This window comes from Electrona antarctica (genome assembly GCF_951216825.1).
Source record: "Electrona antarctica genome assembly, chromosome: 6".
NCBI classification, from domain to species: domain Eukaryota; kingdom Metazoa; phylum Chordata; class Actinopteri; order Myctophiformes; family Myctophidae; genus Electrona; species Electrona antarctica.
The window spans coordinates 5,883,956-5,911,274 of NC_136811.1; the positions used below are offsets into that span (position 1 = coordinate 5,883,956).

At 42.3% G+C, this 27,319-nt stretch overlaps 1 protein-coding gene across 3 annotated transcripts; it reads left to right on the forward strand.

The window, feature by feature from the left end:
* Positions 1-8,186: 8,186 nt before the first annotated feature.
* On the forward strand, positions 8,187-26,202 carry cmtm7 (CKLF-like MARVEL transmembrane domain containing 7). Of its 3 annotated transcripts, none has more exons than XR_013790292.1 (6): positions 8,187-8,428; positions 10,696-10,872; positions 17,312-17,410; positions 17,868-18,117; positions 19,426-19,507; positions 25,859-26,202. XR_013790292.1 is itself a non-coding variant. In XM_079504695.1 (5 exons), the coding sequence occupies exons 1-5, from the start codon at positions 8,315-8,317 to the stop codon at positions 25,870-25,872; spliced, it is 486 nt and encodes a 161-aa protein (XP_079360821.1). In that variant the 5' UTR covers positions 8,187-8,314; the 3' UTR covers positions 25,873-26,202. The 3 variants fall into 3 exon arrangements, 1 of the variants encoding a protein (XP_079360821.1); XR_013790293.1 differs by having other exon boundaries at positions 17,882-18,117; XM_079504695.1 differs by lacking the exon at positions 17,868-18,117.
* The last annotated feature ends 1,117 nt before the right edge of the window (positions 26,203-27,319 follow it).

The following is a 27,319-nucleotide window of genomic DNA, read 5'->3' on the forward strand; positions in this document are numbered from 1 at the left end:
GCTCCCCACAGGGACCACTGGTTGAAATGAAAACCATGGCTTTAAACATGTGCAGCTCAAAACCCAAAAGAGAGTTATCTTTGGGACCCCCAAAAAACTATACAAATACATTGTGAATCGATATGAATAAAATAATAATGAAAATAGTTAAATTTATATCGAACTTTCTCTAAACATTTTTGAAAACAAAATAGAAATTTTAGGAGGAAAGGTTTTTTGTTGGAAAGCTTAAAGAAATATGGGATATCCCATAAAAACAAAAAAAGTTTTATTTGGGAAAAAAAGTTTTGAACTACATTCACAAACCCAATGCCGTAGGCCTACATTGAACATGGGGGACCCTCTTGTAAACAAGTGTAATGCTTAATTGGGTCGTCCACTCACAGTCAACAGTCTTTGTATTGAGTTTGTGCTTGAAATGTACTGTAATTCTGCAAACTGTTAATACATATTTCAATCAATCAAAAATCAAACGTATGTTCATGCAAAAAGATGTAGTGCCATGACATTATGCGTCCAGCAGGTGGAGCTGTATGACAACCTGAAAATGACGGAACAGTTTATAATAAAGAACTATAACATTAAAAAAAAATACACACAGGCCTGTAATAAATCCTGCATCAATCAAGAGAGGAAAGAACCTGTGTGTGTGTGTGTGTGTGTGTGTGTGTGTGTGTGTGTGTGTGTGTGTGTGTGTGTGTGTGTGTGTGTGTGTGTGTGTGTGTGTGTGTGTGTGTGTGTGTGTGTGTGTGTGTGTGTGTGTGTGTGTGAATTTTTTTGATTTTTTTTTTTTTAAATTTTATTTGGGGACCCCCCCAAAATAATTTGGCGACCCCCCCCGAGGGGTCGCGACCCACGGGTTGAGAACCCCTGTGCTAGGGAGTGCTGCACCAGTGCACCATGAGTCATAGTTCCCAGCCTCTCCCCTCTTCCTCCCTCCATACCTCCTCTCTCTCTCACCCAAACAAACATTCCACCTCCCTCCTTCCACTCCTCTTTCCCTCGCTCCCTCCCTCCTCATATGCTAGAACAACTTGTTGTATTTATAAGCCCTGTTTTTATGCTTCGCTGTAAGATGGTGTTTCTGCTGTTGCATTAAAACAGGCCGCCTTCTTCAAAACGTTTGGCCTATATTATGATGACCTGCTCAAAATAGGGGGACACATGGACTGAAAGTGGTTAAGCAGTAGGCTATCGTCATCAGAAAAGTCGACTTTAGACTAGTATAGGAGGCTAATAAGTGTCAGCTCATTGTGTTTATATTTGGCAGCTTGGCCCATGTTGTCCACATGCTGGTGGTGGTCACTGGTCAAGAGGCTTGAAGATTGTGGGGTTTGTCCAAGTGTAAGGCAAAGCAGCTGGCAAGTGGCAAGCGACACACTGTTCAATCTCCTCCATTATAGGCAGTGGGTCTATTTGGAGGAGAAGGTGATAATATGGCAGACTGAAGTGTACGACCAATGTTGACTGTGAATAAGCTCATGTGTATGTGTTGTTTACATTCTGTACATTCTTGTGTCGATTCAAGCACTGAGACCTGTGTGTGTGTGTGTGTGTGTGTGTGTGTGTGTGTGTGTGTGTGTGTGTGTGTGTGTGTGTGTGTGTGTGTGTGTGTGTGTGTGTGTGTGTGTGTGTGTGTGTGTGTGTGTGTGTGTGTGTGTGTGTGTGTGTGTGGGGTGAACCACAGACTAGAGTAAATATGAGTAAGAGTAATCACCAGTAAATACAGGCCACACCCAACAGTAAAGGGACATTTCATGCACCAGGAAACGGCTCATCTCACTCAAATACACACAGCAGTAGGCTATGTTACAAAAAGAGAGTCCCAGAGACGTAGATACATTATTTTTGTTTAAACTGATACCGATGATACTATAGGCTCTGTTCCATTGCGTTCCATTGATTCTGGTCAAACAGAAGTCAGGGTGCTGCTATTGTGCGTGTTGGCTCACTGGAAACACTCTGCTACACCACTGGGTCTCAAAGTGTCCTTGAATGGGTTCCAAATAATGGCCGTGTAACTCTTGAGTGTATACAAATGGACGCTTAGTTATGGCGGTCCTTGAAATGTAAAAATGTGAGAGCCACTGTACACTAAATGGAGCAGAGCCTTCATTAGTATCATCATCGGTAACACCTGTGGAAGGAAGTAGGGAAGGGGCCCGGAAGTAGGAAGAGTTATTCCATGTGAATATAGACTGGGTCCGTTTCCCAAAAATATGAATATGAATAAATATGAATATGCACCATTTACCATTTCAACAACGAGTCAATTCAAAGTTCTTTACATTAACACATTAAGCATGAACACACACTAGACACATTATAAAAGGACATTTTACTAGTACTGTTTAAAACATAAGAAAAGAAAAAAAACATATATTAAAAGACAAAATAAGGGGGGAATACAATTACAGTGCAGAATAAATTCCAATAAAACTCAATAAAGGTTAACGGCAGACAGATAGGTCTTCAGCAGCATTGCTGTGTCTACCTGTTATTACTTCATAAAAGTCAAGATAACAAACACTTTCAAACACTTTCAGTCTCCTGACCTCCCACCTCTCTCTGTATCACTCTGAACTGATAGCAGGGTGAAACCTTATCTATATATTGTTTTATTAGTTTCATTTTTACACAGTAAGTATAAGGTAATTAAGGTCAAAGTTGATCCCAATGTCCCTTTGTAAGTTATCTAGAGTGATAAGCTCTGTCTCTCTGTTTGTGTGTGTGTGTGTGTGTGTGTGTGTGTGTGTGTGTGTGTGTGTGTGTGTGTGTGTGTGTGTGTGTGTGTGTGTGTGTGTGTGTGTGTGTGTGTGTGTGTGTGTGTGTGTGTGTGTGTGTGTGTGTGTGTGTGTGTGTGTGTGTGTGTGTGTCACCTGCTTTCACCCACAGCCAAAAAGAAGGAAGCTCAAAGTCTACCTTAAAGTGCATGACAGTGAATTACACCTTTAATGAGCCTAACAATATGCTGTTGGAGGACAAGCATAAAAAGCTTTTTCTTTGTACAGTACTGACTACAGTATGTGGACCATGGTGACATTGATCAATTCTTGATAAAATAGCTTCTAATATATTATTTATGCCCCAAAATCTATACATCTCAGTCACACCATTAAGGCAACCGGCCGGTTCCACGCGCTGCACAAGGTGCCCTTTTTCACTTGAGCACCTGCCCCTCAAAATGTCTGTGCACGCCACTGACCCCTGACCCCTGCCACCTGCCCCTCTAAATGTCTGTGCACACCACTGACCCCTGACCCCTGCCACCTGCCCCTCTAAATGTCTGTGCACACCACTGCATCCAGTCCTAGTATTTCAGAAATAACAGACCTCACATCCAGTCCTAGTATTTCAGAAATAACAGACCTCACATCCAGTCCTAGTATTTCAGAAATAACAGACCTCACATCCAGTCCTAGTATTTCAGAAATATATATTTCAGTATAGTGGTGGCCGCCATCTTTAAATGGTCAATTTTGAGGGCTTAGCATCCATTTTTGAGTTATACATACAGGAGATTTGGATTCAGCAGCCCTTAATACCCCTAGAAAACATGTATGTAATAAATTAACACGATTTGCCTTCAGCACTTTAAATACCGTAAGCACATTTTCTGAAATCAAGTCTAGTGTAATAGAACCTATTCAGTCTGTCAGCACTCAGCAATCTGGCTCCTTCCTTACAAACACACAGTGTTTAAATCAATAATGTAAACAGTTTACTTTGCTGAAAGTGTCACTTCAAAGACGTCGTAGGACCTTCAAAGACAGGCTGCTTATCACCAGCTGGAGCTCATTAGAGAAGACTATTGGAAATACAACACATGTATTTCCAATAGTCTTCCCTTATTCATGTTCTACAGTTTTAAATGACTCTTCATGTGGCCACCGCGCTCTGACTTTAGGTGTGTTACCCGTTCAAAACATATCAAACTAGAAAAAGTGCCCTTCTGGGCACAGGTCTCCACCAGGAGGATAGGAGTGTGTGTGATGTTTGGCAAAATGTTTAGGAGTAATATAAACATTTTTGTTTGGGGTTGTGTGTGTGTGTGTGTGTGTGTGTGTGTGTGTGTGTGTGTGTGTGTGTGTGTGTGTGTGTGTGTGTGTGTGTGTGTGTGTGTGTGTGTGTGTGTGTGTGTGTGTGTGTGCGTGCGTGCGTGCGTGTCATGACTTGACCTGTTGTAGCGCCACCATGAGGCTGATTTGGCATTTCTTTCTCAGCCTAGTGGGAATAGGCATGCACAGTTTCACCACAAACGGACGCTGCGTTGAGGAGTTGTGGCGATTTGTACAAAACGGGTACAAAACGGGCTACTCCTGAAAACTTTGGAAGCCAATCGTAGCCAATCAGGATGGATAATTATGAGAAATCAAACAAATCACATGATCACATGACTATGGAGAGCATGTGTACTGATTTGCGTGAAATTTGGATAAAATCCGAAGGAGTAATATTAGAAAATGTGTTTTACATATGTCGGCCTCCTGGTGGCGCTATAAAGAGCAGATGTGAAAAATTCTAGGCAAAGGTTTTTCCTTGGCCTCTAGGGAGTGTGCATACAAGGTTTTACACAGATCGGTGCAGTTATAGGCAAAAACACAAATCGGCCAGTTATAGCGCCACCATGAGGCTGAGTTTTAAATATTCAAGTGGCATTTCTTCCTCGGCTTAGTGGGAATGTGCGTGCAAAATTTCACGGAAATCACACGATGTGTTCATGATTTGCAGCATTTCGTTTGAAACGGAGCACTCCTGCGAACTCTGGAAGCCAATCTTAGCCAATCAGGATGGAGTCTGAAAAATCTGAAAGACCAGTTTTGTTGAATGGCTCTAGAGAGACTGTGTGCCGATTTGCGTGATGTTTGGACAAAATCTGTAGGTGTACTGTCAAAACATTTGTTTTGCACAAAGCGGCCTCCTGGTGGCGCTATAACAGGCCAATGTGAAAACTTTGGGGCAGAGGTTCAGCTCTGGCATTCAGGGAGTGTGTGTGCAGAGTATGGCTACGATCAAGCCAGCGGTGCCAGCAGGGCCGCGGGAAGGTATTTACAGTAGGAGGTGCTGAACGTTTAGGAGGGGGTGCGCACGTGTATATCAAGGGGCCAGTGAGGCTATTCAACGTTGAAGCTCTGGGCCCTAGTGGTAGGAGGAGGGACTACAGGCGGACCCGTGTATTCATGACCGGGAAACCCCGTGCAGCTGGGCTTTAACATGTAGGACCATCACTCCCTACGTCACCCCGGACCTCAAATTTGAGGTCCGGAGGAGGTACTTCCGGCAGTCTTCCGGGTGCTTCAAAACGCCACTGAGCAACTTCCACTGACATGAATAGCTGGGGGGGCGGAGCTTCGCGTCAGTTCAGTCTCTATCCTTTTATATACTCTATGGTGTATATACTACACGTATATACTATAATAACCATCTGCCTCCCGTGCCGCAATGAACTAACGCTACGCTTGATTTTTGTCACAGACATACAAAATAAATGGTCAATAATTTTACCAGAAACCCAAATAGCTAGCCCTAAATGTATACGAATGGCCTCATAATGTGCCATAGTGACTATGCCTGTGTGCTACACATTTTAAAGGGGGGCTAATTCAAGAAGAACAGGGCCCAACAGTCTCATTGTGGGCATGACATCTATTTAGCCCTTGCCTTTTCATCTTATTATAGACCACTAATTCAAATGTGTAGGCTATAATTATGAAAAAAGAATAACAATAATAAAAACATTATTTATGATTAACATACTGATGATTGCACCTGACTTGATAAGGCAAAATGGTTGAAATTCTTCCATGTACACAAATACATATGGCTGAGATTTCAGTTCTTTATTTCTTGTTCTCAGTTCTCTGTTTGCTGGAAAGTTCTAGTCAAATGATTTGTGATTTGTCCGCAAACGTCTTTCCAAGTTCTCTTTCTTCATCATCACTGTTCAGTTCTTGCTGATGAGACAAATAATTACAGTAGAATAATGATGAGAGAGCTTTATCCAGTTCCATGTATGGTACACAAATACATATGGCTGAGATTTCAGTTCTTTATTTCAACAAACAAGGGACTAAGTTAATTTAGCTCCTATGCCACCAAAATGTGGAACTCCCTACCAACAGTCATTAAGACATGTGAATCCCTTGACTCCTTCAAAACTGCTCTCAAAGGGCACCTACGGACGGCTGCAATTTGAAACTGGCCCCTGTAAAATCTGAATCCCCCACCCACCCCTTTTCCCCCTGTATATGTTTCTTTTCCCTTTTTACCTCCTCTATGCTGATTTCCTGTTTTGACTATATAGTTGTGTATATATTCGTACGTCTTCTAAATGTTTTGATGAATTGAAAATGATGGGCCCTATTGTAAACAAGTGTAATGCTTTATGGTGTCGTCCACTCACAGTTAACAGTTTTTGTATTGAGTTGTACTTGAAATGTACTGTAATTCTGCAAACTGTTAATAAATCAATCAATCTTGTTTTTTACCCTCACACCATGATCTCGTGCGCCACCCTTATATTATCCCTAAACATATTAGCCATATTTTACCATTTTAAAAAACATTCTAAGATAGAGTGTTCAAGATAGATACATAGTTCAACTAGCCGATCCACATCGACACGTTTTGAGATTGTAGATTGTCTATGAACTATTTAAAATGTTTTTCAAAATAGTAAAAAAATGACAAAGAAGTTAAGGGATATGGGGGGTATCTCTTCGCCGAAAATGGCCGCAACGCAGTGCATTGTGAGCTTATAGATTGCTTACTTCCGCAGAATGTTTAGCATATTATTTATGGCATGCCCAGAATAGGGGCCACTAGGGCTGGGCATGTCATGTGTGGTTGAAACAGAAAGTGCTTGGGTTGGGTGCACGCAGGCAGGGGCTGGGCGGTGGCACAGAGTGGGTTTGCTTTTAGCAGAGAGAGAGAGAGAGTGATGACGAACAGATGACAACACTAATGGCCGCCGGTAACTAACGAGGTCATTAACAGAGAGCTAATGGAACTGATGAATGTCTAAGGAGGGCATGCTTCCTTCCACATCCTGGCTGTAAGCTCATCTCTGTTTTCACCACGGCAACAGAGAAGACAGGCCGGGTCAGACTTTGATTCAGGATGTTGCGCGCGCGCACGCACGCACACACGCACGCACACACACGTGCATGTGTCTTACCCAGAATTAGATTAATAGTAATTTATTAATTGAATGAACCTCGCTCACGCCTGTGGTGTAACAGATAATATATACAAGCTATACTATAAAGTATGAAATGAGAGTACTTTTTCCCCACAGTTTAGCGTTGGAGTTGGGATTGGGGGTTAGGTTGGGGTTAGGTTTGGGGGTTAGGTGGGGGTCAGTGTAGGAGCCAGGCATGCAGGAATCAAACCAGGAACCTATATAGTTTCCAGAAGGCTGCTCTTTTCTCTACTTATCCTGAGCCATAGAGATATAGTGCTGTTGGATTCATGAATTATAGAATAGATATGAATGAATTACAGAACAGACACACAACAGGAGGGCTTGTTCACCGTCAACGCTCAGAGAAAGAGAGGCACTCTGGCATGAGTGATTAGACAACAATACTTTTACCATGTAAGCCCAATTCCCACTGGAGGGGGAGAGAGAGAGAGAGAGAGAGAGAGAGAGAGAGAGAGAGAGAGAGAGAGAGAGAGAGAGAGAGAGAGAGAGAGAGAGAGAGGATCCCATAGTTCACAGGGATGGCCCCTCACTATTTCTACCAGTGAGTGGGCGTGGTAGAATTAGCAGAATAAAACTATCTTATTATTTAATAGTCTTATTCATATTTTATTGTATTACGATTCCTCTTGGTGTTCATACTCATAGCCTGTAAAGCAACTAAGTACATTTACTCAAGTACTGTACTTGAGGTTTTTTTTCTAAATACTTTCATTTTCAATACTTTTTACTTTTGTAAAATGTTTGATTACTTTTTTTTCCTCTACGATATGGGCGCGTTCGGAAACAGCGCACTGAGCGCACTCCGGTGCGGTATTTCCGAACGCCCCCCCCCCCCCCCCCCCCCCACATACTGGGGCCGTTTCCCATGACAACCGCCCCAACCAACAAATCACAGTCAAGCCATGGCCCCCCGGGCAATGGGAACCTATAAGAGTACCCTGTTAATGGACGCTTGTTCACGAAAAAAAGGAAAAAGGGGGCGAGAGAGCTCCACCCTTGAAACATCAACTGGTGCACACACACACACGCACGCAGTAGTTAGTTGTTAATACTTTGAGCGTTAAATAAAATAGTTACACATTGTAACTTTTTTAGTGTCAGAATATAACCATGTCGCACACCGTGGTGACAACGACCACCACCACCTCCTCCTCTTCGGATGGGAGTTTTCTAAACCTGGGATACAGCCGATCCGTGCCGGGATTACTGAAAATAGCACAAATCGTAAGTTTAAAAAAAATATAAGAAGTTGTTCAAGCTCAGGGTTGGTTGTGAAAGTATGAAGTATAATCTACAAGCATACAACGCGTCATCACTCCGAGCAGTGGTTTTTCTCCAACCTTTTTCATGTGGTCCATTATTTATTCAGCTTTTTTTTTTAGCCACGGACCACCATTAGATGACATTTAGCCTCTCGATCAGACCCAAAACGTAGAATATTTTGTTTTGTGTCGTTGGATAAGATATTGTGTCCATAATTCCATGCTGCAGCTACAGTATTGATGTTGGTAGGAGAGATAACAAATTAACAGGTATCAATTCTTCTATATTCTGTAATTGTGTAGAGTTGATCGTGTAAATGAAGTAATACAGATCAACAAAAAAGTGCAGTTTACTTTTTTACACTCCAGTGTTAAAGCTCTATAAGGGTCCATTTGGTTACCAACTCTCCATCATTTAAGACCACAATGGAACCCCCTTAAGGAGCACTGGTGTTCCCCGGACCACTGGTTGAGAACCACTGTTTACTGTCATTACTACTGTCTCTACTTGGGAATGAAGTCCACGTTGGGACACGATGATGAAAAGTCATATTTAAACGTAGTTACAACAATAGAGCTACTCGAGTATAAATTCCCGTTTATATTGCTTGTATGTAGGCTATATTCCACTACAGAGACAGACATAGACAGACAGAGACAGAGAGACCGAGAGAGACAGACAGACACAGACAGAGACAGAGAGACCGAGAGAGAGAGAGAGACAGACAGACAGACAGACAGAGAGAGCGACAGACACAGAGAGACACTTCTTGTAGTGGGATCCACAGTGGGCGTGTCACTAATATATTCAGGTTCAGAACCCTAAAGAACGGAACCAGCTCTATAACAATAATAATATATATAATATATTATATATAATAATAAAGCTCATAGCGTGGCACTCGTTGCCGAGCTACGAGCTTGTAGATCTGCTATTTCTCAATAGCTAAATTATGACATTATGCTTAAAACACCAAGAAGGGTTCCCGCCCAGAATGGGTTCAAGCCAAGGTTCAGGTCATACCAGAGTCTGGGGCGCCCGGGCAGCAAAAGGCCGGTTGCCCATGGTGACCAGGCGAGTCCAGGGAACTACCAAGAGAGACAAACCTGAGGATCTATAGACCAATTCAGAAACGGTAGGTGCAAGGCTGCTGTACTTTATACCTCATACTAAGCATTTCAAGTCCTAACCACACCAAAGGGTCACCATGCAACTCCAAATGGTTGCAAGGAGTTAATGCTAAAACCGTCTTGACCCTTTGGTGTGGTTTGGGACACTGAATTCCATGCGTTGAATCACTAGGGTCAACGTGGGTCAGTGTGCAACAAGACATATCACACCGCAGGGACAACGTAAAAAACGTCTTGACCCTTTGGTGTGGTTAGGGCTTAAAGTATGACGTATAAATTGCAGTAGCCTTGTGTTCATACAACAGAAAGATTGGGTATTTCACTGCTTCGTCTCACTCTTAACCATTACTCTATGGCTCTGGTCTCAGCCACCGCAGTGTATTCTTTGACATTCCGTTTCTCTCCAAATAGTTGAATGTTGCCACCACTGTTGGAGCAGCCATAAACTACACAGGTTCATCCCGATGTTCTGGGCATCTTTGTTAGTAAAAAGCAGGTAAAAGAGTAACGTTTGAGCAGACTAACATCAGTCACTCTACCATTCAATGTAGTAGAAAACCTGACTGTTTACACCACAGGTCGTCTCCGCCTACAGGAAATAAGTTTGCTGCGACCAGGGGACCCGTTTCTGAATTGGGTCTATAAGGGTGCGTGTGTGCTGCCCTGTATGGTTCCAGCATATCCCAGATATAGCTGGGAGCAGCCAGGCTCGCCTCAGTTCTAGAACCAAAGTTCTTTTGATGAGAGAGAGAGAGAGAGAGAGATACTGAAACATAAACATGCTGATCGGCCGTGTCAGTTGTCAGCAGGCCATTAACCCCCGGCAACTGTGTGTGTGTGTGTGTGTGTGTGTGTGTGTGTGTGTGTGTGTGTGTGTGTGTGTGTGTGTGTGTGTGTGTGTGTGTGTGTGTGTGTGTGTGTGTGTGTGTGTGTGTGTGTGTGTGTGTGCTGTGTGCTGTGTGCTGTGTGCTGTGTGTGGTGTTTGTGTGTGTGTGGTGTTTGTGTTTATACTGTACGTATATATGCTGACCAGTTGGTTGCATTAGAACTTTCTATAGAAGGCCAGCTAAATGACTATGTGTGTGTGCGTGCGTGCAGATCACCCTCCTCATAGCCTTCCTGTGCGTGCACTGTGCACGTGGGTGGACGGACTACTCGGCGTACCGCTACTTCGAGGTGGTGACGCTCTGGTTCCTGTTCGCCTTCCTCATCTTCTTCCTCATGTACATCTTCAGGCTGCAGAAGAAGATCCCCTGCATCAACTGGCCTCTCACTGTGAGTAACGGTGTGTGTGTGTAGTGTGTGCGCGTGTGTGTGTGTGTGTGTGTGTGTGTGTGTGTGTGTGTGTGTGTGTGTGTGTGTGTGTGTGTGTGTGTGTGTGTGTGTGTGTGTGTGTGTGTGTGTGTGTGTGTGTGTGTGTGTGTGTGTGTGTGTGTGTGTGTGTGTGTGTGTGTGTGTGTGTGTGTGTGCGAGCGTGTGCACGTGAGCAGTGGTGGAAAAAGTACTCAATTGTTTTACTTAAGTAAAAGTACCAATACTGCAATTGCGACTAGGGATGCCAAACGACTCATATTTGGCCAATCGATGAATCGAGGCTGAAAATCGACGTGTCGATCGATTTTTTTTCCTATTTATTTTCCATTATTTTTTATTTTTTTATTTTTGTTGTTGCTGCGCAGCAGTTGAGGAGAACGCAACTATGCATTCCTTTAAGCAACACAACTTCTGCAGCTGCATCCATATGTTTAGAATTTGCATCAATGATCAAAGCCCAATAATAAAAAATAAACTTTATTTTGTAAACAACGACACTGAAGGAGCAGCGGCGCTATCGGCTGCTATGCTATCAGCTAGTCCCAACTCTCAAGTGTCTGCAGCAGCCTGTCACAAGTCCCGTAATGAACTGATACGGGACGCACGTTGTTCCGTATTTTAATGTCGGGTCGGGGAATAAATACAGTATGAATGACGGCGGGATTTATTTGACAACGCTGTCCTGCTTTCTTCACGAGAAGAGAAGAGCGCTCACAGCTCAGAACCGAGCGGACCTGTCTTTGAGCGTGAGCAATGACATGCGAACCTGGGGTCTGGGGGCTCAGAGCTGCAGCCATTGGCTCATGATACGAGCACACGACCAATGGGACAGAGCATTCAGTGTTGCTAAGATACCCTTCCCCTTCACCCCACACCCTTGGACGATGGCGCTCCAACTGCAGCCAGGGCATGCATGTGAGGAGCGGCGCTGACAGGCGCAGCACAGCAGTGTCACACAGACAAACACGTACCTCTCCCATTTGGAAAACATTTGAAACAGTAAAGTTTATAACGTTTTATAACAAGCCATTACAAAAAAATAAAAAATAAAATAAAAACGATTTTTCGACTCATACGTTTTTGAGTCGCGGAAGGCATGAGTCGAAAATCGAGTCGATTTTCAACTTTTTTCAACATCCCTAATTGCGACGCATTGTGAGCTTGTAGATCGGCTATTTTCAAATGGCCGAAATGTATAGGGTTGAAGTGGTTTAATGTATGTTTTCTAATCAAAATTAAAATCTCCAAAGTAACTAGTAACTAAAATCTTCAAATAATTGTAGTGGGGAATTTTGGCTCTGAGATGTTTTGGAAATTGGAAATACTCAAGTAAAGTACAAATACCTCAAAATTGTACTTAAAGGGGCATTCCACTCATTTTCAACATTTTACTATGTCATTAATATACCTTAGAGCTTAGACCTGAAATAATAAAAAAAGTCCCCCCATTCTGTGTTTCCTAGAACTAGAGGTCTGAAAAAAATCATTAACATGGTGAAATCATCAAGATGTGTTTCACCATGTTAATGATTTTTTTCATAATTACAGTTCTAGGAAACACAGAATGGGGGGACTTTTTTATTATTTCCACACAACAGCTCTAAGGTATATTAATGACATAGTAAAATGTTGAAAATGGGTGGTAAGTACTTAGTTACTTTCCACCACTGTGCACGTGAGTGTGTGTATAACCGATGTAGCATGCAGTGCAAAGGACGTGGTTATAGTGTGTTGATCTGTACTGTGTATCATGTGTTGCCACGGCGGATAATGAAGCAGAGCCCTCTTCACAATGGTCATCATTCATTGCTGCTTTTATCTGCTGTGTGTTTTACTACATTAATATTGATGATGATGTCACATGCTCCCTCACGTTGTTAAGGGAGGATCTGGTCTCATTATTTGTGATCAGCAGACAGAGTTGGAAGCAGGACCCAGCATCAAGATCGTGGCATCGTTCTTTATTTCAAGTTGTTAGCTCATCCCAGTACAGTCAAAGTGGTAGCGTCACCCCGTCCATCCTCCCTCAGTCCCTGATTTACCTCCCCTTTATTTCCCAAACACACCCCCCAAATAGACAGTCAGTGACAGGTGTTTATTCAAATACAACAGGAAATAGACAGATGATAACAGGTGGTGGTTCACGTCTCCGTTTATGGTCGACATTAGAGCAAGCAGGAAACAACCTATTCCAAGTGATCTAAGATGAGAGCACACTATGAGTAAGTGTCTGAGCATGGGAACTCCAGCTGTCATTATTGACAGCTGTAGTTGGATGCTTCCTTTCGTTGCTATTCTGATTGTTGACCAACACCCACGAATAGGTAATAGTAACACCTTAGACTACAGCTACAGCTGTCAGGTGACAACTGTTGGTTAGTTTGAATGCGTAGTGAGTGATCGTTCCCTTCTATTTGACCGAATGGGATACAAAATAATTCTTATTGAATAGTATAATTGCCATTCTAAAATTGCCATTACAACGTGCTCTCTCACCCCGGCAAAGCCATAGAGTAAAGGAGGTCCCTTCACACTGGACGCGTTTTCGGATTTTGCGCTGCGGTTTTCCGAAAAACGCGTCCAGTGTGCAACCACCTTAACCCATTTAGGCCTGACGTCGAAATTTAAAAAAAAGTTCGCTCTGAAATAATATATATACCTATTCAAAGATTTGTGCCGCATTTTTACGATTTTTCAAAAACAGCAGACCTACAAGCTCATAGCGCGCCACTCGGTGGTCTCTTCAACATAGACTTCTATTGGAGCATGGGGACAATACAACCGGAATGCATTGGAGTCTATGTAGTCCATGAGCCAGACAAGTTTTCATTACGAAATGAGTGGGCAAAACCATACCTATATTAAATTGTTTAGAAGGTCAATATAAGTAAATTAATATATGATAACACTTCCACAGGAGCAGCTTTTTCATATTTATCACACATTTTGTTATTTTCACCTATATACATGTGAATAGGATGAAAAAACTTAAAGGACCACTTCACCACTTTTCAACCAAGCTTCATATAATAGCTCCTCACTAATAATCATAATAAAGTGGCACCATTTTTTTCTACTCAGTCTGTGTCTCATAGGAGGGCTGTGAGCAGTTCAGATACCCGTCCACCAGTGACATCATCGATGGAGAATCCAAGCTAATAGAAACTCCAGGCTTTCTATTCCTGAAAAGTTGCAATGCGAAAGTGGAAGCCATCGTTCTCACGATAATAAAAATCTAAACATTTTTGTAAAAAGATATTGTTTAAAAAATATTCTGCCCAACGATGATGTCACTGGTGGACGGGTTTCTGAACTGCCCACAGCCCTCCTATGAGACACAGACTGAGTAGAAAAAAATGGTGCCACTTTATCATGATTATTAGTGAGGACCTATTATATGAAGATAGGTTGAAAAATGGTGAAGTGGTCCTTTAAGAACTAGTGATCACCATGAAACTTCCCTAGTAGGCCACATTGAAATGCTCTGATGTATGATTACATCTATCTAGAACACTCTAATATACACATTCATATTGATACAGATAGGAGTATTAAATAATTAATGCACAAAATCTCTGTACGTGCATACACACGTCCATCTAGTAGACCATGGGTTTTCAACAGGTGGTCCGTGGACCACTGGTGGTCCGTGGAGGTATTGCATGTGGTCCCTGACCATGCATTTAGTAATGTAGGATTTGTTGATTTTTTTAAATGTTGTGAACTGAATGACCTGGTGACCTATGATGAGTCCATCCATGTCATTTACTGACAAGTTGGAGTTCAAGAAATTCAACAGAAAAAGGGAGTTAGAATCTCAAGAAAGGGGAAGTGCACTGAATGACCTGGTGACCTATGATGAGTCCATCCATGTAGTCATTTACTGACAAGTTGGAGTTCAAGAAATTCAACAGAAAAGGGGAGTTAGAATCTCAAGAAAGGGGAAGTGCACCGGATTGTCTGGTTGAGTCATTATTATTAGGACATTTTACCAGTAGTAGTCAACGGTTGAGAAACAGTGGGATGTTGTATACACATGGGATGCATAGCAAGTGTTAAGTTACAAAAGCACTAATCTTAGCCCATATCCCCACCCAACACAATAGTGGTCCCCAGGTTGATTTGAAAAAATGCATTGAATGAGTAGTGCCCATGACGCGGGAACGAAATTCATTTTCTAGCCACTTTTTCTGGGGTCCCAACACGGCCTATAGTTGATTAATTACATGAAAACAATGATTTATTGTATTACAAGTTTTCTGAAATTGTATATTTAAATATGCAAATTAGGCATTATATAGGAAAATATGCCTGATTTTGCATGACTCTGTCAATTGAATATTGTATTGCCAACATTCTTATTTAATTTTGTTAATCAAATCAAAGGTTTTAAATGAGGGAATATTCAATGTCCATATAGTAGCCAATGTATCATCTAACTATAAATGCAAAGTCTCTGTGTCTGTACAGCTGTACGTCTGTAATACATATAACACCAAAACCGTTCGCCCCACCTACTTCAAATTCGACACCCCCACAGGGATATTCGGCATGACTGTCAATAAGTCTAAGGGCCAGACACTACAACGTGTTGGGGTCTTCTGCATGAGGAACTTCTTCAGCCTGGTGTCGAGTTTTAAGCATATATGAAAGTATTGAATAAGTAAAATGACTATTCCAGTCAATTACCCATACTTGAATTATGCAGAAAGGTGTGATTATAGGTCTCTACACAATAATGGCTCAAACGTTTATCATATATTTTTGTAAGAATGTGTGTGGTAATATAGGGGGCCACATATTCAATGCATGATAACGACCACTAAGCTATGTGTCTGCAATGGTTATCATGCCAAACTGTGAAGTAGAGATGCACAACAAGTCAAAAAAATCACACCAGCTTTGCCCACCGATTTGATTCTATAGCTATGGCCCTGGCTCGTGTTATCACACTATAATAGTGTTTCTGATTGTATCTCTAGAGTTACAAAACGTACAAACACATGTTACCACTCATATTAAAGCTTAGAATGGTGAGCAGTTTTCTATAGCCATTAGGAACATGTTGGTTCTTAGCACACACTTCCAAAATGGGGATATTTGCAAGCCTTATTTTAAATTTCTTAGATGCGTGTGCAAAATACTGCATTAAAAGCCCATTTAAGCATATATGGAAGTTTTGTGGAAGTAAAATAACCATTCCAATCAATTCCCCATATTTGAATTATGCAGAAAAGTGGTTTCATTGGTCTCTGCACAAAGTAAGGTTCAAAAGTTGATCATATATTTGTTGTCACAATTTGCATGTGGCAATATAGGGGTGCATGTACTCAATGCATGATAACTACCACTAAGCTGCTAGTCTGCGATTGTTATCATACAAAAATGTGAAGTAGACAAGTACAGCTAGTCAAAAATTCAAACAAGAATTTGCCCACCCATTTCGTAATTAACGCGCAAATTAGGGGGGTCTGGCTCATGGACTAGGAGGAGGAGGAGGAGGTTTCAAGTTTCAAGTTCAAGTTTATTGGTCATTTAAAATAAACACACCTTATACAATGTATTCAGGGTATATATTTTTTGTTGACCAAAAGGGTGTGTTTGGCAGAAGCCTCAGCTTATAATGCCAGCCCTTTTAATATTCAACATAGCTATAATGGATGAAAAATACCAACAAAAACAAGACAAAAACAAAACAAGCATAACAAGACAAAAACAAGACAAAAACAAAACATACAAACAAAAAAAACGAAAAAGGACAGAGAGAAAAATAATAATAATAATAATAGTAAAAAATAATAATAATAGTAAAAAATAATAATAATAGTAAAAAATAATTATAATTATAATTATAATTATAATTATAATTATAATTATAAGACAGGTAAACACTGCTACGCCTGATCCTAGATCAGTTACCTGTGGCTCCCAGGCAGCTAAACACTGCTACGCCTGATCCTAGATCAGTTACCTGTGGCTCCCAGGCAGACAGGTAAACACTGCTACGCCTGATCCTAGATCAGTTACCTGTGCCCCCTGACAGTGGCGTGCACAGATAGACACTAGGGGGTGCTAGAGCACCCCCTGCCCTTTTGGCAATGTGCCCTTTTGAAAAAAAAGAAAAAAAACTTATTTTTTTATTTTTTTTGTATACAGTGTACACTGTACAGTATGTGGACCATGGTGACATTGATCAATTATTGATAAAAAAAAGCTTCTAATATATTATTTAGGCCCCAAAATCTATAAATCTCACACCATTAAGGCAACCGGCCGGTTCCACGCGCTGCACAAGGTGCCCTTTTTTCACTTGAGCACCTGCCCCTCTAAATGTCTGTGCACGCCACTGCCCCATGACGTAAGTGTAGAGTAAAACCATGCATGTGTCTCCGTTCTGCAGGAGTTCCTGCACTACGCGGTGGGGACCCTCCTCATCCTCATCGCTTCCATCGTTGCCGCCGTGAAGAGCGGAGGCTGGTCTGAGTTAGTGGCCGGATCGGTACGTACAGCACACACACACACACACACTGGTTCATAGTGGTTTGGACTGGTTCATACTGGTACTGTATTGGTACGTACAGCACACACACACACACTGGTTCATAGTGGTTTGGACTGGTTCATACTGGTACTGTATTGGTACGTACAGCACAGCATACACTGCTTTGTACACCACACACACACTCACTGGTTCATAGTGGTTTGGACTGGTTCATACTGGTACTGTATGAATCGGTACGTACAGCACACACTGCTTTGGGCACCACACACACTGGTTCATAGTGGTTTGCACTGGTTCATACTGGTACTGTATTGGTACGTACAGCACAACACTGCTTTGTACACCACACACACACTCACTGGTTCATAGTGGTTTGGACTGGTTCATACTGGTACTGTATGTATTGGTACGAACCATAGAGTATATATATAATAGAGACTGAACTGGCGCGAAGCTCCGCCCCCCCAGCTATTCATGTCAGTGGAAGTTGCTCAGTGGCGTTTTGAAGCACCCAGAAGACTGCCGGAAGTCCCTCCCAGGACCTCAACTTTGAGGTCCTGAGTGACGTAGGGCAACCGAGCGCTCAACGTTAAAGCCCAGCTGCACGGGGTTTCCCGGTCATGAATCCACGGGTCCGCCTGTAGTCCCTCCTCCTACCACTAGGACCCAGAGCTTCAACGTTGGAAAGTCTGCCTGCCCCCTTGGTACGAACAGCACAGCACACACTGCTTTGGACACCACACACACACACACTGGTTCATAGGGGTTTGCACTGGTTCATACTGGTACTGTATTGGTACATACTGTACAGCATACACTGCTTTGGACACCACACACACTGGTTCATAGTGGTTTGGACTGGTTCATAGTGGTTTGGACTGGTTCATAGTGGTTTGCAGTGTTGTTTTCGCCGACTGATACACTGACACCACGCTAGACAGGAACGCCCAAAAACGTCACATCCGGTTTTTAGCCTGGGGTAAGAATTTTCTATGGCTGCCAATGCAACTTGGTCCAATCCTTAATCACACACGGACAAACATCTATGCCGATGCTATCTAACTTGCGGAGGTAGCGTGCCTTGTCCACGGGGGGCAACAGATCTTTCGACGTATGGCATTGCAAATACGTTTGATAATCGCTACTCTGCTCAATATTGTTTTGAAAATGCCGCAAATTGCATTGCAGTGAACGGGCGAAAATCACAACTTCCCCCGGTTGTGGGCGGAGTCACAGTTTGAGGCGCTGTTTATGCGCCGTGGTGTCAGTGTATACTATGACGAGAAATGTCCGGCGGTCGACTACCTTTTTTTCCACTGACAAAAACGACATAAAAACTAAGCCATGATGACTAAAACTATGACTAAATATAGTACTGACAATTCCGTCAACAAATAAAAACTAGACCAAAATGTTAGGGAGGGACTAGTGGACAAGAGAACCAGTATAAGTCATTTTACACTTGGTTGCATGCTGAAAATAGCCGATCTACAAGCTCACAACGCGTCGCGCTGCGACGCGTTGTGAGCTTGTAGATCTGCTATTTTCAGCAAGTGTAAAATCAGTCATTACGACGGCATCAAGGCCCGCCAAAACACATTTTAGTCGAGTAAATCAGCCGTAGATTTAGTTGACTAAAATCTTATATTTAGTCGACTAAAACTAGACTAACACTAAGACATTCCTGGTGACTAAAATGTGACTAAAACGAAAGGAAAACTATTCAAAAGACTATGACTAAAACTAAAATTGCTGCCAAAAACAACACTGTACTCTATGCAACGCCTCCGTCCCCACCAGCTATGGGATTTTTTACATCCAGGCTCCATTTATCTCCATTAAAAGCAGGATATTCAAAGCCCTGTATCTCTAAAGTGTTAAAAGTGCCCCAAAATAGCATTTGTAATTAAAAACTGCTTTGGACGTCCCCACCATGTTTTAGTAATGCAAGTGTGTGTCCCCTTGTGTATGAAAAAGAGATAATTGAGCTGTCTATTGTTATTTTTTTGCAGGTGTTTGGTTTCATCGCTACATTCCTGCTGGCCGTCAGTCTGTGGACTTCTTACAGAGTCACCTGTGGCTCCCAGCAGACAGGTAAACAACTGCTACGCCTGATCCTAGATCAGTTACCTGTGGCTCCCAGCAGACAGGTAAACAGCTGCTACGCCTGATCCTAGATCAGTTACCTGTGGCTCCCAGCAGACAGGTAAACAGCTGCTATGTTTGATCCTAGATCAGTCACCTGTGGCTCCCAGCAGACATGTAAACAACACTGCTACACCTGATCCTAGATCAGTTACCTGTGGCTCCAGGCAGACAGGTAAACAGCTGCTACGTCTGATCCTAGATCAGTTACCTGTGGCTCCAGGCAGACAGGTAAACAGCTGCTACGCCTGATCCTAGATCAGTTACCTGTGGCTCCCAGGCAGACAGGTAAACAGCTGCTACGCCTGATCCTAGATCAGTTACCTGTGGCTCCCAGCAGACAGGTAAACACTGCTACGCCTGATCCTAGATCAGTCACCTGTTGCTCCCAGCAGACAGGTAAACAACACTGCTACACCTGATCCTAGATCAGTTACCTGTGGCTCCAGGCAGACAGGTAAACAGCTGCTACGTCTGATCCTAGATCAGTTACCTGTGGCTCCAGGCAGACAGGTAAACAGCTGCTACGCCTGATCCTAGATCAGTTACCTGTGGCTCCCAGCAGACAGGTAAACACTGCTACGCCTGATCCTAGATCAGTTACCTGTGGCTCCAGCAGACAGGTAAACAACACTGCTACGCCTGATCCTAGATCAGCCACGTTACAATATATTGGCCTCACGAGTCAAGACTGTTGCCTCGCACAGTTTTCAAATTCTTCCCCTCATGCGGTCTGAAGCAACGGAAGCTCTGATCAGGAGATATGGGGGATGTGACGCGGTTCCGATCTGCTATTGAAAAATAGCAGAAGTACAGTGGGAAGAGGGGGGTATCATGCACCCCCCGGAAATATACTTCTAATCAGTGTTTTCTTATTGGAAAAAATGTGCTGAAAAAGATGAGCTATGATAAAAAGTTGTCAAAATGTCCCACCTACCTCAAAACCCCCTTTTTGGTATATGGCTCTGGCGAAATTGTGTAAAGGCAAATATTAATTCACTAAAATTACATAAATAGACATGGAAGTCTGAAATTTGTCATGGAGTATCCTGACACATAGGGGTAAGTAGATGAATAGGATTTGGGGGGTTGCTACCATTATAGTTTAAATATGACCTACATTATCCCCAGAAAAACTCAAAAAGATGCTGTCCGCTTGACTAATAATAACAAAGATGGTTATTTTCCAACACATTATGGTGAAAATCACTGCCTCACTTGTATATAGAAAACTTCCCATATCCCTAAGCTTCAATTTGAGCCCGAGATAACCTTTCTATCTTGAAAATTACTCTTTCTGTAGCCAAAACTCTGAATTATACCTCAAATCGGTGAAAATTGTATATTCAGTCAGTATCAGCTATACATTTGGAATAAATTAATGAATGACTGAGTTTGAACTGACTCCACATCATGGAATATTTCTTACTTGAATAAGCTATGTTAAAAAGTTCTACAAGTTCTACAATTTCTATGCAAATAAGTGCTTCCATTATCAAAATAATCGATTTTCACTATATCTCAGACAATACTGCACTTAAATGAACAAATAAAGTGTATAGACCTATGTTTTGAGGGTCGAGGATCTCAGTGAAACTATTCTTAAAGTGACCACATGTGCCCGCGGCATGCTGGTGTGAAAATCAGTGCCGATGAAATCAATTCCTCTATCTCGTCGGCTTCTTGTCCATGCTTTCCAGTGTCAAGGAGATCAAGCAGTGAGGTTGGACTGCACCACAGGACACACTGGATTCAAAAACGATTTGGTTTTCAACCATCCCTGTCCTTCATCATAGGGTTTTGGTTTTTCCACCATAGCTTCATCAGCTCGCTTGTATAAGGCAACGGTGGCTCTCTTCAGAGCAGAGTAGCATGTACAGTGGTGAGCACTCCAAAGTGTCACAAGGCGAGCCAGGTCAACTTTGTCATCTGCCCCCAACACTCTTTCACTGAAGACTCACAATTTAAATAGCATATATTCTGAGCCTAGCCAAGCCATATAGGGCCTAACAAGTACACTCCCTGGCATGACTAGTATGTCGCAAGGACTTACCCCAATCCAACCCTTTGGTATTCCCCGGCTGGGGATCGAACCCCTGACCATCCAGTCTCAGGGCGGACGCTCTAACTACAAGGCCACTGAGCTGTTGATGATATCCAGAGCTTCTTACGGGTGTGTAACTCTAGAGTGTAGAAAATGGAACCAAATTGACCTGTAAGTAAGCCTTGTGTAGCCATGAGGCCCATAGGGCAGAAGCCTATCTCCTGTTTCTGTAGTATGAGGCAGCTTGATGTACAAGTACACCCCCCCTGGACATGACACTAGTATGTAGCAGGGATATGTCCGACTTACCGACTGAGTCTTTGGTATGACCCGGCCGGGGATCGAACCCCGAATTCCCAGTCTCAGGGCGAACGCTCTGACTACAAGGCCACTGAGCTGTTGATATCTTACTGGTGTGCAATTCTGAACGTACAAAATGGAACCAAATGGACCCGTAAGGGTTATGGGGGACTGGGGGTCCTTGAAATGTGCCTTGTGCTACACTATAGACCGATTCAGAAACGGGTCGCAGGCAACGTATTTCTCTCCAAAGTTGAACGTTGCCACCACTGTTGAATCAGCCATACACTACAGGTTCATCCTGATGTTCTGGGCATCTTTGTAAAGTTAGTGTTATTAAAAAGCAGGTAAAAGAGTAACGTTTGAGCACTCTATTGGTCACTCTATCCATTCAATGTAGTAGAAGAGCCGACTGTTTACACCGCAGATATGTCGTCTCCGTACACAGGAAATACGTTGCCTGTGACCTTGAGACCCGTTTCTGAATCGGTCTATATGGAACAGATCCTTAATTAGTATAGTTGCAGCAATTCATCTGTCTGCTGTATGGACAGAGTTGCGAGTCTTCAGTATGGTAAATGGTGCATTTATATAGCGCCTTTATCCAATGCGCTTTACATAGATTGTGCATTACATTCACCCATTCAAACACATTCACACCGATGGCGGCGGAAACCATGCAAGGCACCAACCAGCACATCAGGAGCAATTAGGGGTTCAGTGTCTTGCTCAAGGACACTTCGACACTAACTCTGGGGGAGCCCGGGTTTGAACTGGCAACCTTACGGTTACCATCCGGCCACTCTACCCCTGAGCCACTGCTGCCCCAGTGGACTTCACCCGTGCCAAGTTTCTGCGGACAATGGTGGGGGCAAATGACAAACTCACTTCTTAAATCTAAAGTTGACCTGGCTCGTCTTCCTCCATGCTACTCTGCTCTGAAGAGAACTACCGTGTTGCCTTATACAAGCGAGCTGATGAAGCAATTGTGGAAAAACCAAAACCTTATGAAGGGCAGGGATGGTTGAAAATCGAAGGGTTTTTGAATCCAGTGTGGTCCTGCGATCCAGTCCTACCAACCTTTGATCTCCTGATGTGACTTTATTGTAATGGCAGCACTGATTTGTACACCAGCATGCCACGGGCACATGTGGTCACTTTAAGAATAGTTTAACTGAGATCCTTGACCATCAAAACATAGGTCTAGACAACGTATTTGTTCATTTAAGTGCAATATTGGCTGAGATATAGTAAACATTGATTGTTTTGATAATGGTGACACTCATTTGCATAAAAATGGTAGATTGGACACTTTGCCAACTTTTTAACATAGCTTATTTAAGTAAGAAATATTCCATAATGTGGAGTCAGTTCAAACTCAGTTATTCATTCATTCATTCCAAATGTTTAGCTGATACTGACTGAATATACAATTTTCACCGATTTGAGGTATAGTTCAGAGTTTTGGCTACAGAAAGAGTAATTTTCAAGATAGAAAGGTTATCTTGGGCTTAAATTGAAGCTTAGGGATATGGGAAGTTTTCTATATACAAGTGAGGCAGTGATTGTCACCATAATGTGTTGGAAAATAACCATCTTTGTTATTATTAGTCAAGCGGACAGCATCTTTTTTAGTTTTTTTTTTTTTTTAATGTAGGTCATATTTAAAACTATAATGGTAGCAACCCCCCAAATCCTATTCTTATACTTACCCCTATGTGTCAGGATACTCCATGACAAATTTCAGACTTCCATGTCTATTTATGTATTTTTAGTGAATTAATATTTGCCTTTACACAATTTCGCCTGAGCCATATACCAAAAAGGGGGTTTTGAGGTAGGTGGGACATTTTGACAACTTTTTATCATAGCTCATCATTTTCAGCACATTTTTTCCAATAAGAAAACACTGATTAGAAGTATATTTCCGGGGGGTGCATGATACCCCCCTCTTCCCACTAGACTAGATCTACAAGCTCGTAGTGCGGCACTCGGTGCACTTACCCATCTGAAACAACATATTTTCAGATGGGGGTCTGCGGCCAAATACAGATAAATCTGGGGGTCCTTGACATGAAAATGTTTGAGCACCACTGACATAGACACATTCGTTTTTCAGAAAACTGTCTTTTTAGAATTTAGATGTTTAGAATTGAGAAGAAATGTATTTGTAGAATCTGGTCTCAGGTCTTAATGGGTGAAGGTCGTTTCGCTCATAGTGAAAGAGTTAGGTGTGTGTGTGTGTGTGTGTGTGTGTGTGTGTGTGTGTGTGTGTGTGTGTGTGTGTGTGTGTGTGTGTGTGTGTGTGTGTGTGTGTGTGTGTGTGTGTGTGTGTGTGTGTGTGTGTGTGTGTGTGTGTGTGTGTGTGTGTGTGTGTGTGTGTGTGTGTGTGTTGTGTGTGCGTCCTCTCCCCTTAGACAGCACTTCTTAGACTTATATAGCATTTGAAACAGACTTATAGCATGTCATGTAGACAGCACAATAAGTGCATTGTATGTAGTCATAGCACTTCATATTATATATGTACAGCATAGTATAGCATATATGTATAGTTTATATGTATAGTGTCATTATATAGATATGTTCTAGTTATAGTTTATATGTATAGTGTCATTATATAGATATGTTCTAGTCACGTTCTTAGCTTACGCATGTTTCGCGATAAATGCATTTTACATATGTGATGTATTCCCATGCTTTTGTTCTTGCTTAATGTAAATCGCTCTGGATTAAGAGCGTCTGCTAAATGCCTAAATTGTAAATTGTAAAACAGTGGCTACACAGGACTACTTCCTCAACGTGAAGCGGTAATGCCGATGCGTAATGTGATAAGCGTGAGTCAACTGCCAACACAATGGGGACTTGGGTTACTTTCAGAATGAGTCATCTATAGGAGGAAATGGTGCATTGGTAGTAGTGAAGCGGGTCGGTGCAGCTGGGATTCAATGCAGCTGGAGGGAGGGAGCCGGCCGTCATGGCTGAAAGTGGATGTTGAATCTGAGGCTAACCGCTTAAGCTTACTGACCGATTTTACAAATGTCTTCTAAATCGTGACAGTTTTCTGAAAAAAACTATGTTTCTATGTCAGTCGTTCTCAAACATTTTCATGTCAAGGACCACCAAAAATATATGTAATTGGCCGCCGACCCCCATCTGAAAATATGTAGTTCCAGGGACCTCCTCCTAGAAGCAAAGATTTGAGTTAAAAAACGTTCGCTCTGAAAGAATATGATACATTCAATGATTTGCGCCACATATTTCCCCGATTTTTCAAAAATAGCAGATCTACAAGCTTGTAGATCTGCTATTTTTCAATAGCTAAAGTATAACAATGCTACCAAAAGGGCTTCCCGTCCAGAATGGTTTAAGCTTACTTAATAGCCGATCTAAAAGCTCACAATGAGTTGTATTGTGTGACGCGTTGTGAGCCTGTATCCAAAAATATGAACGTTGTTCTTTGACCGTTCTGCTTTATCTGCTTTATTGCTTTAGAATGGCGAGAGTTAGAATGAAACAATCTACGCAAACGAGGGCAAGTGTGCTTTGCTGGCAGATTGCCAAACCGACATGCACACTTTCCACAGGAGGAAAGTCTGTGATGTCATAGTATGGCACAGTGGGGCCAAACAGCCGGGACCCTAAGTTGTAGAGGGTGTCGGTGTTGATTTTGTCGACTGAAACTAAATGTTCGTCGACTACCTTTTTTTTCACTGACGAAAACTAAAGGGAAACTAAATGAAATCTAAGCTATGATGACTAAAACTAAGACTAAATATACTGACAATTTCGTCAACAAATAAAAACTAGACTAAAATGTTAGGAAGGGACTAGTGGACAAGAAGTATCTGCGTAGCTGCGTTTTTCCGTCGGTTTTCCGAAAAAACACCTTTATTCTGTAAAACGTATACATGTCAAATGATGAATACTGCTGTTCTCTCCTCTCCCTTCCTCTGCAGGTGCAGCAGTTTAAACCTTAAAGGGGAGCGCTGTTGGAGAATGTTACAAAGTACAGAGGTAATGGACTACTGATCTAGGACCAGTGACCTCAGAGCAGCTGCAATTAAACACACACGCACGCACGCACGCACGCACACACGAAACCTTGACAACAGAGACATTTCATTTGACCTAAGCTACACGTTTTGAAAGTCAGACTTTCAGCTTCAGTTCTGACCTTTTTAGCAGGATGAAATATAAGCACTCGAGAGCCTAATTTGCCTGATTTGATATGCTGTATGAAGGAAATTGAATTACATTTCAAACCTCTTTACCGGACATTGCTGCAACCAGTCGCTTTTGAGCTGGTGAGAGGGGGGGGGGGGGGGGGGGGGGGAGAGGATGATGAAGTGATTTTAAGTTTTTGTTTTTTAATTTGAAGAAGAATGTTTTGGAGTTGTGTGTTGCTTTTTCTACGCATGTTAAAATAACCGATTTGAACTGTTTTGGATTTGTTGCATGTTTACACATTGAAGGCTCACTTAAAGGACCACTTCACCACTTTTCAACCTATCTTCATATAATAGGTCCTCACTAATAATAATCATGATAAAATGGCACCAATTCTTTCCCCCACTCGGTCCGTGTCTCATAGGAGGGGCTGTGGGCAGTTAAGAAACCCGTCCACCAGGGACATCATCTGACATCATCGATGGGGAATCCAAGCTAATAGAAACTGCAGGCTTTCGAGTACTGAAAAGTTGCAATGCGAAAATGGAAGCCATCGTTCTCACAATAATTAAAATCTAAACAAAATAATCTTGTTTAAAAAAAAATATCTGCCTAACGATGATGTCACTGGTGGACGGGTTTCTGAAATGCCCACAGGCCCTCCTATGAGACACAGACTGAGTAGGAAAAAAATGGTGCCATTCTATCATGATTATTAGAGGACCATTATATGAAGATAAGTTGAACAGTGGTGAAGTGGTCCCTTAAGTCAGCTCATTTTAGAAATGGGTCCAATAATTTCATATAATCAGAGCTCTGAGTGCTCGTCGAGGACGGACTTAACCCATTTAGGCCCGAGGACGATTCTACAAATGTCTGGTTCAGTGGTTCAGTGGTTCAGTGGTTCTCAAACATTTTCATGTCAAGGACCCCCAAAAACTATACGTATTTGGCCGCCGACCCCCCATCTGAAAATATGTGAAGCAAAGATTTGAGTTAAAAACGTTTCACGGTTTAAAAGAAATAGCAGACCTACAAGCTCGTAGCGCGCCACTCGGTGGCGCCCTACGAGCTTGTAGATCTGCTATTTTTCAATATCTAAATTATAACATAATAATGTTTAAAACACCAAAAGCGGTTCCCGCCCAAAATGGTTTAAGGGCTGTCCACACCGAGAACCATACTGGAAATGCTATGAGCTACGACAGTGGCGAATGATATCACCACTTTCAGAGCAATGTCATGAGCAA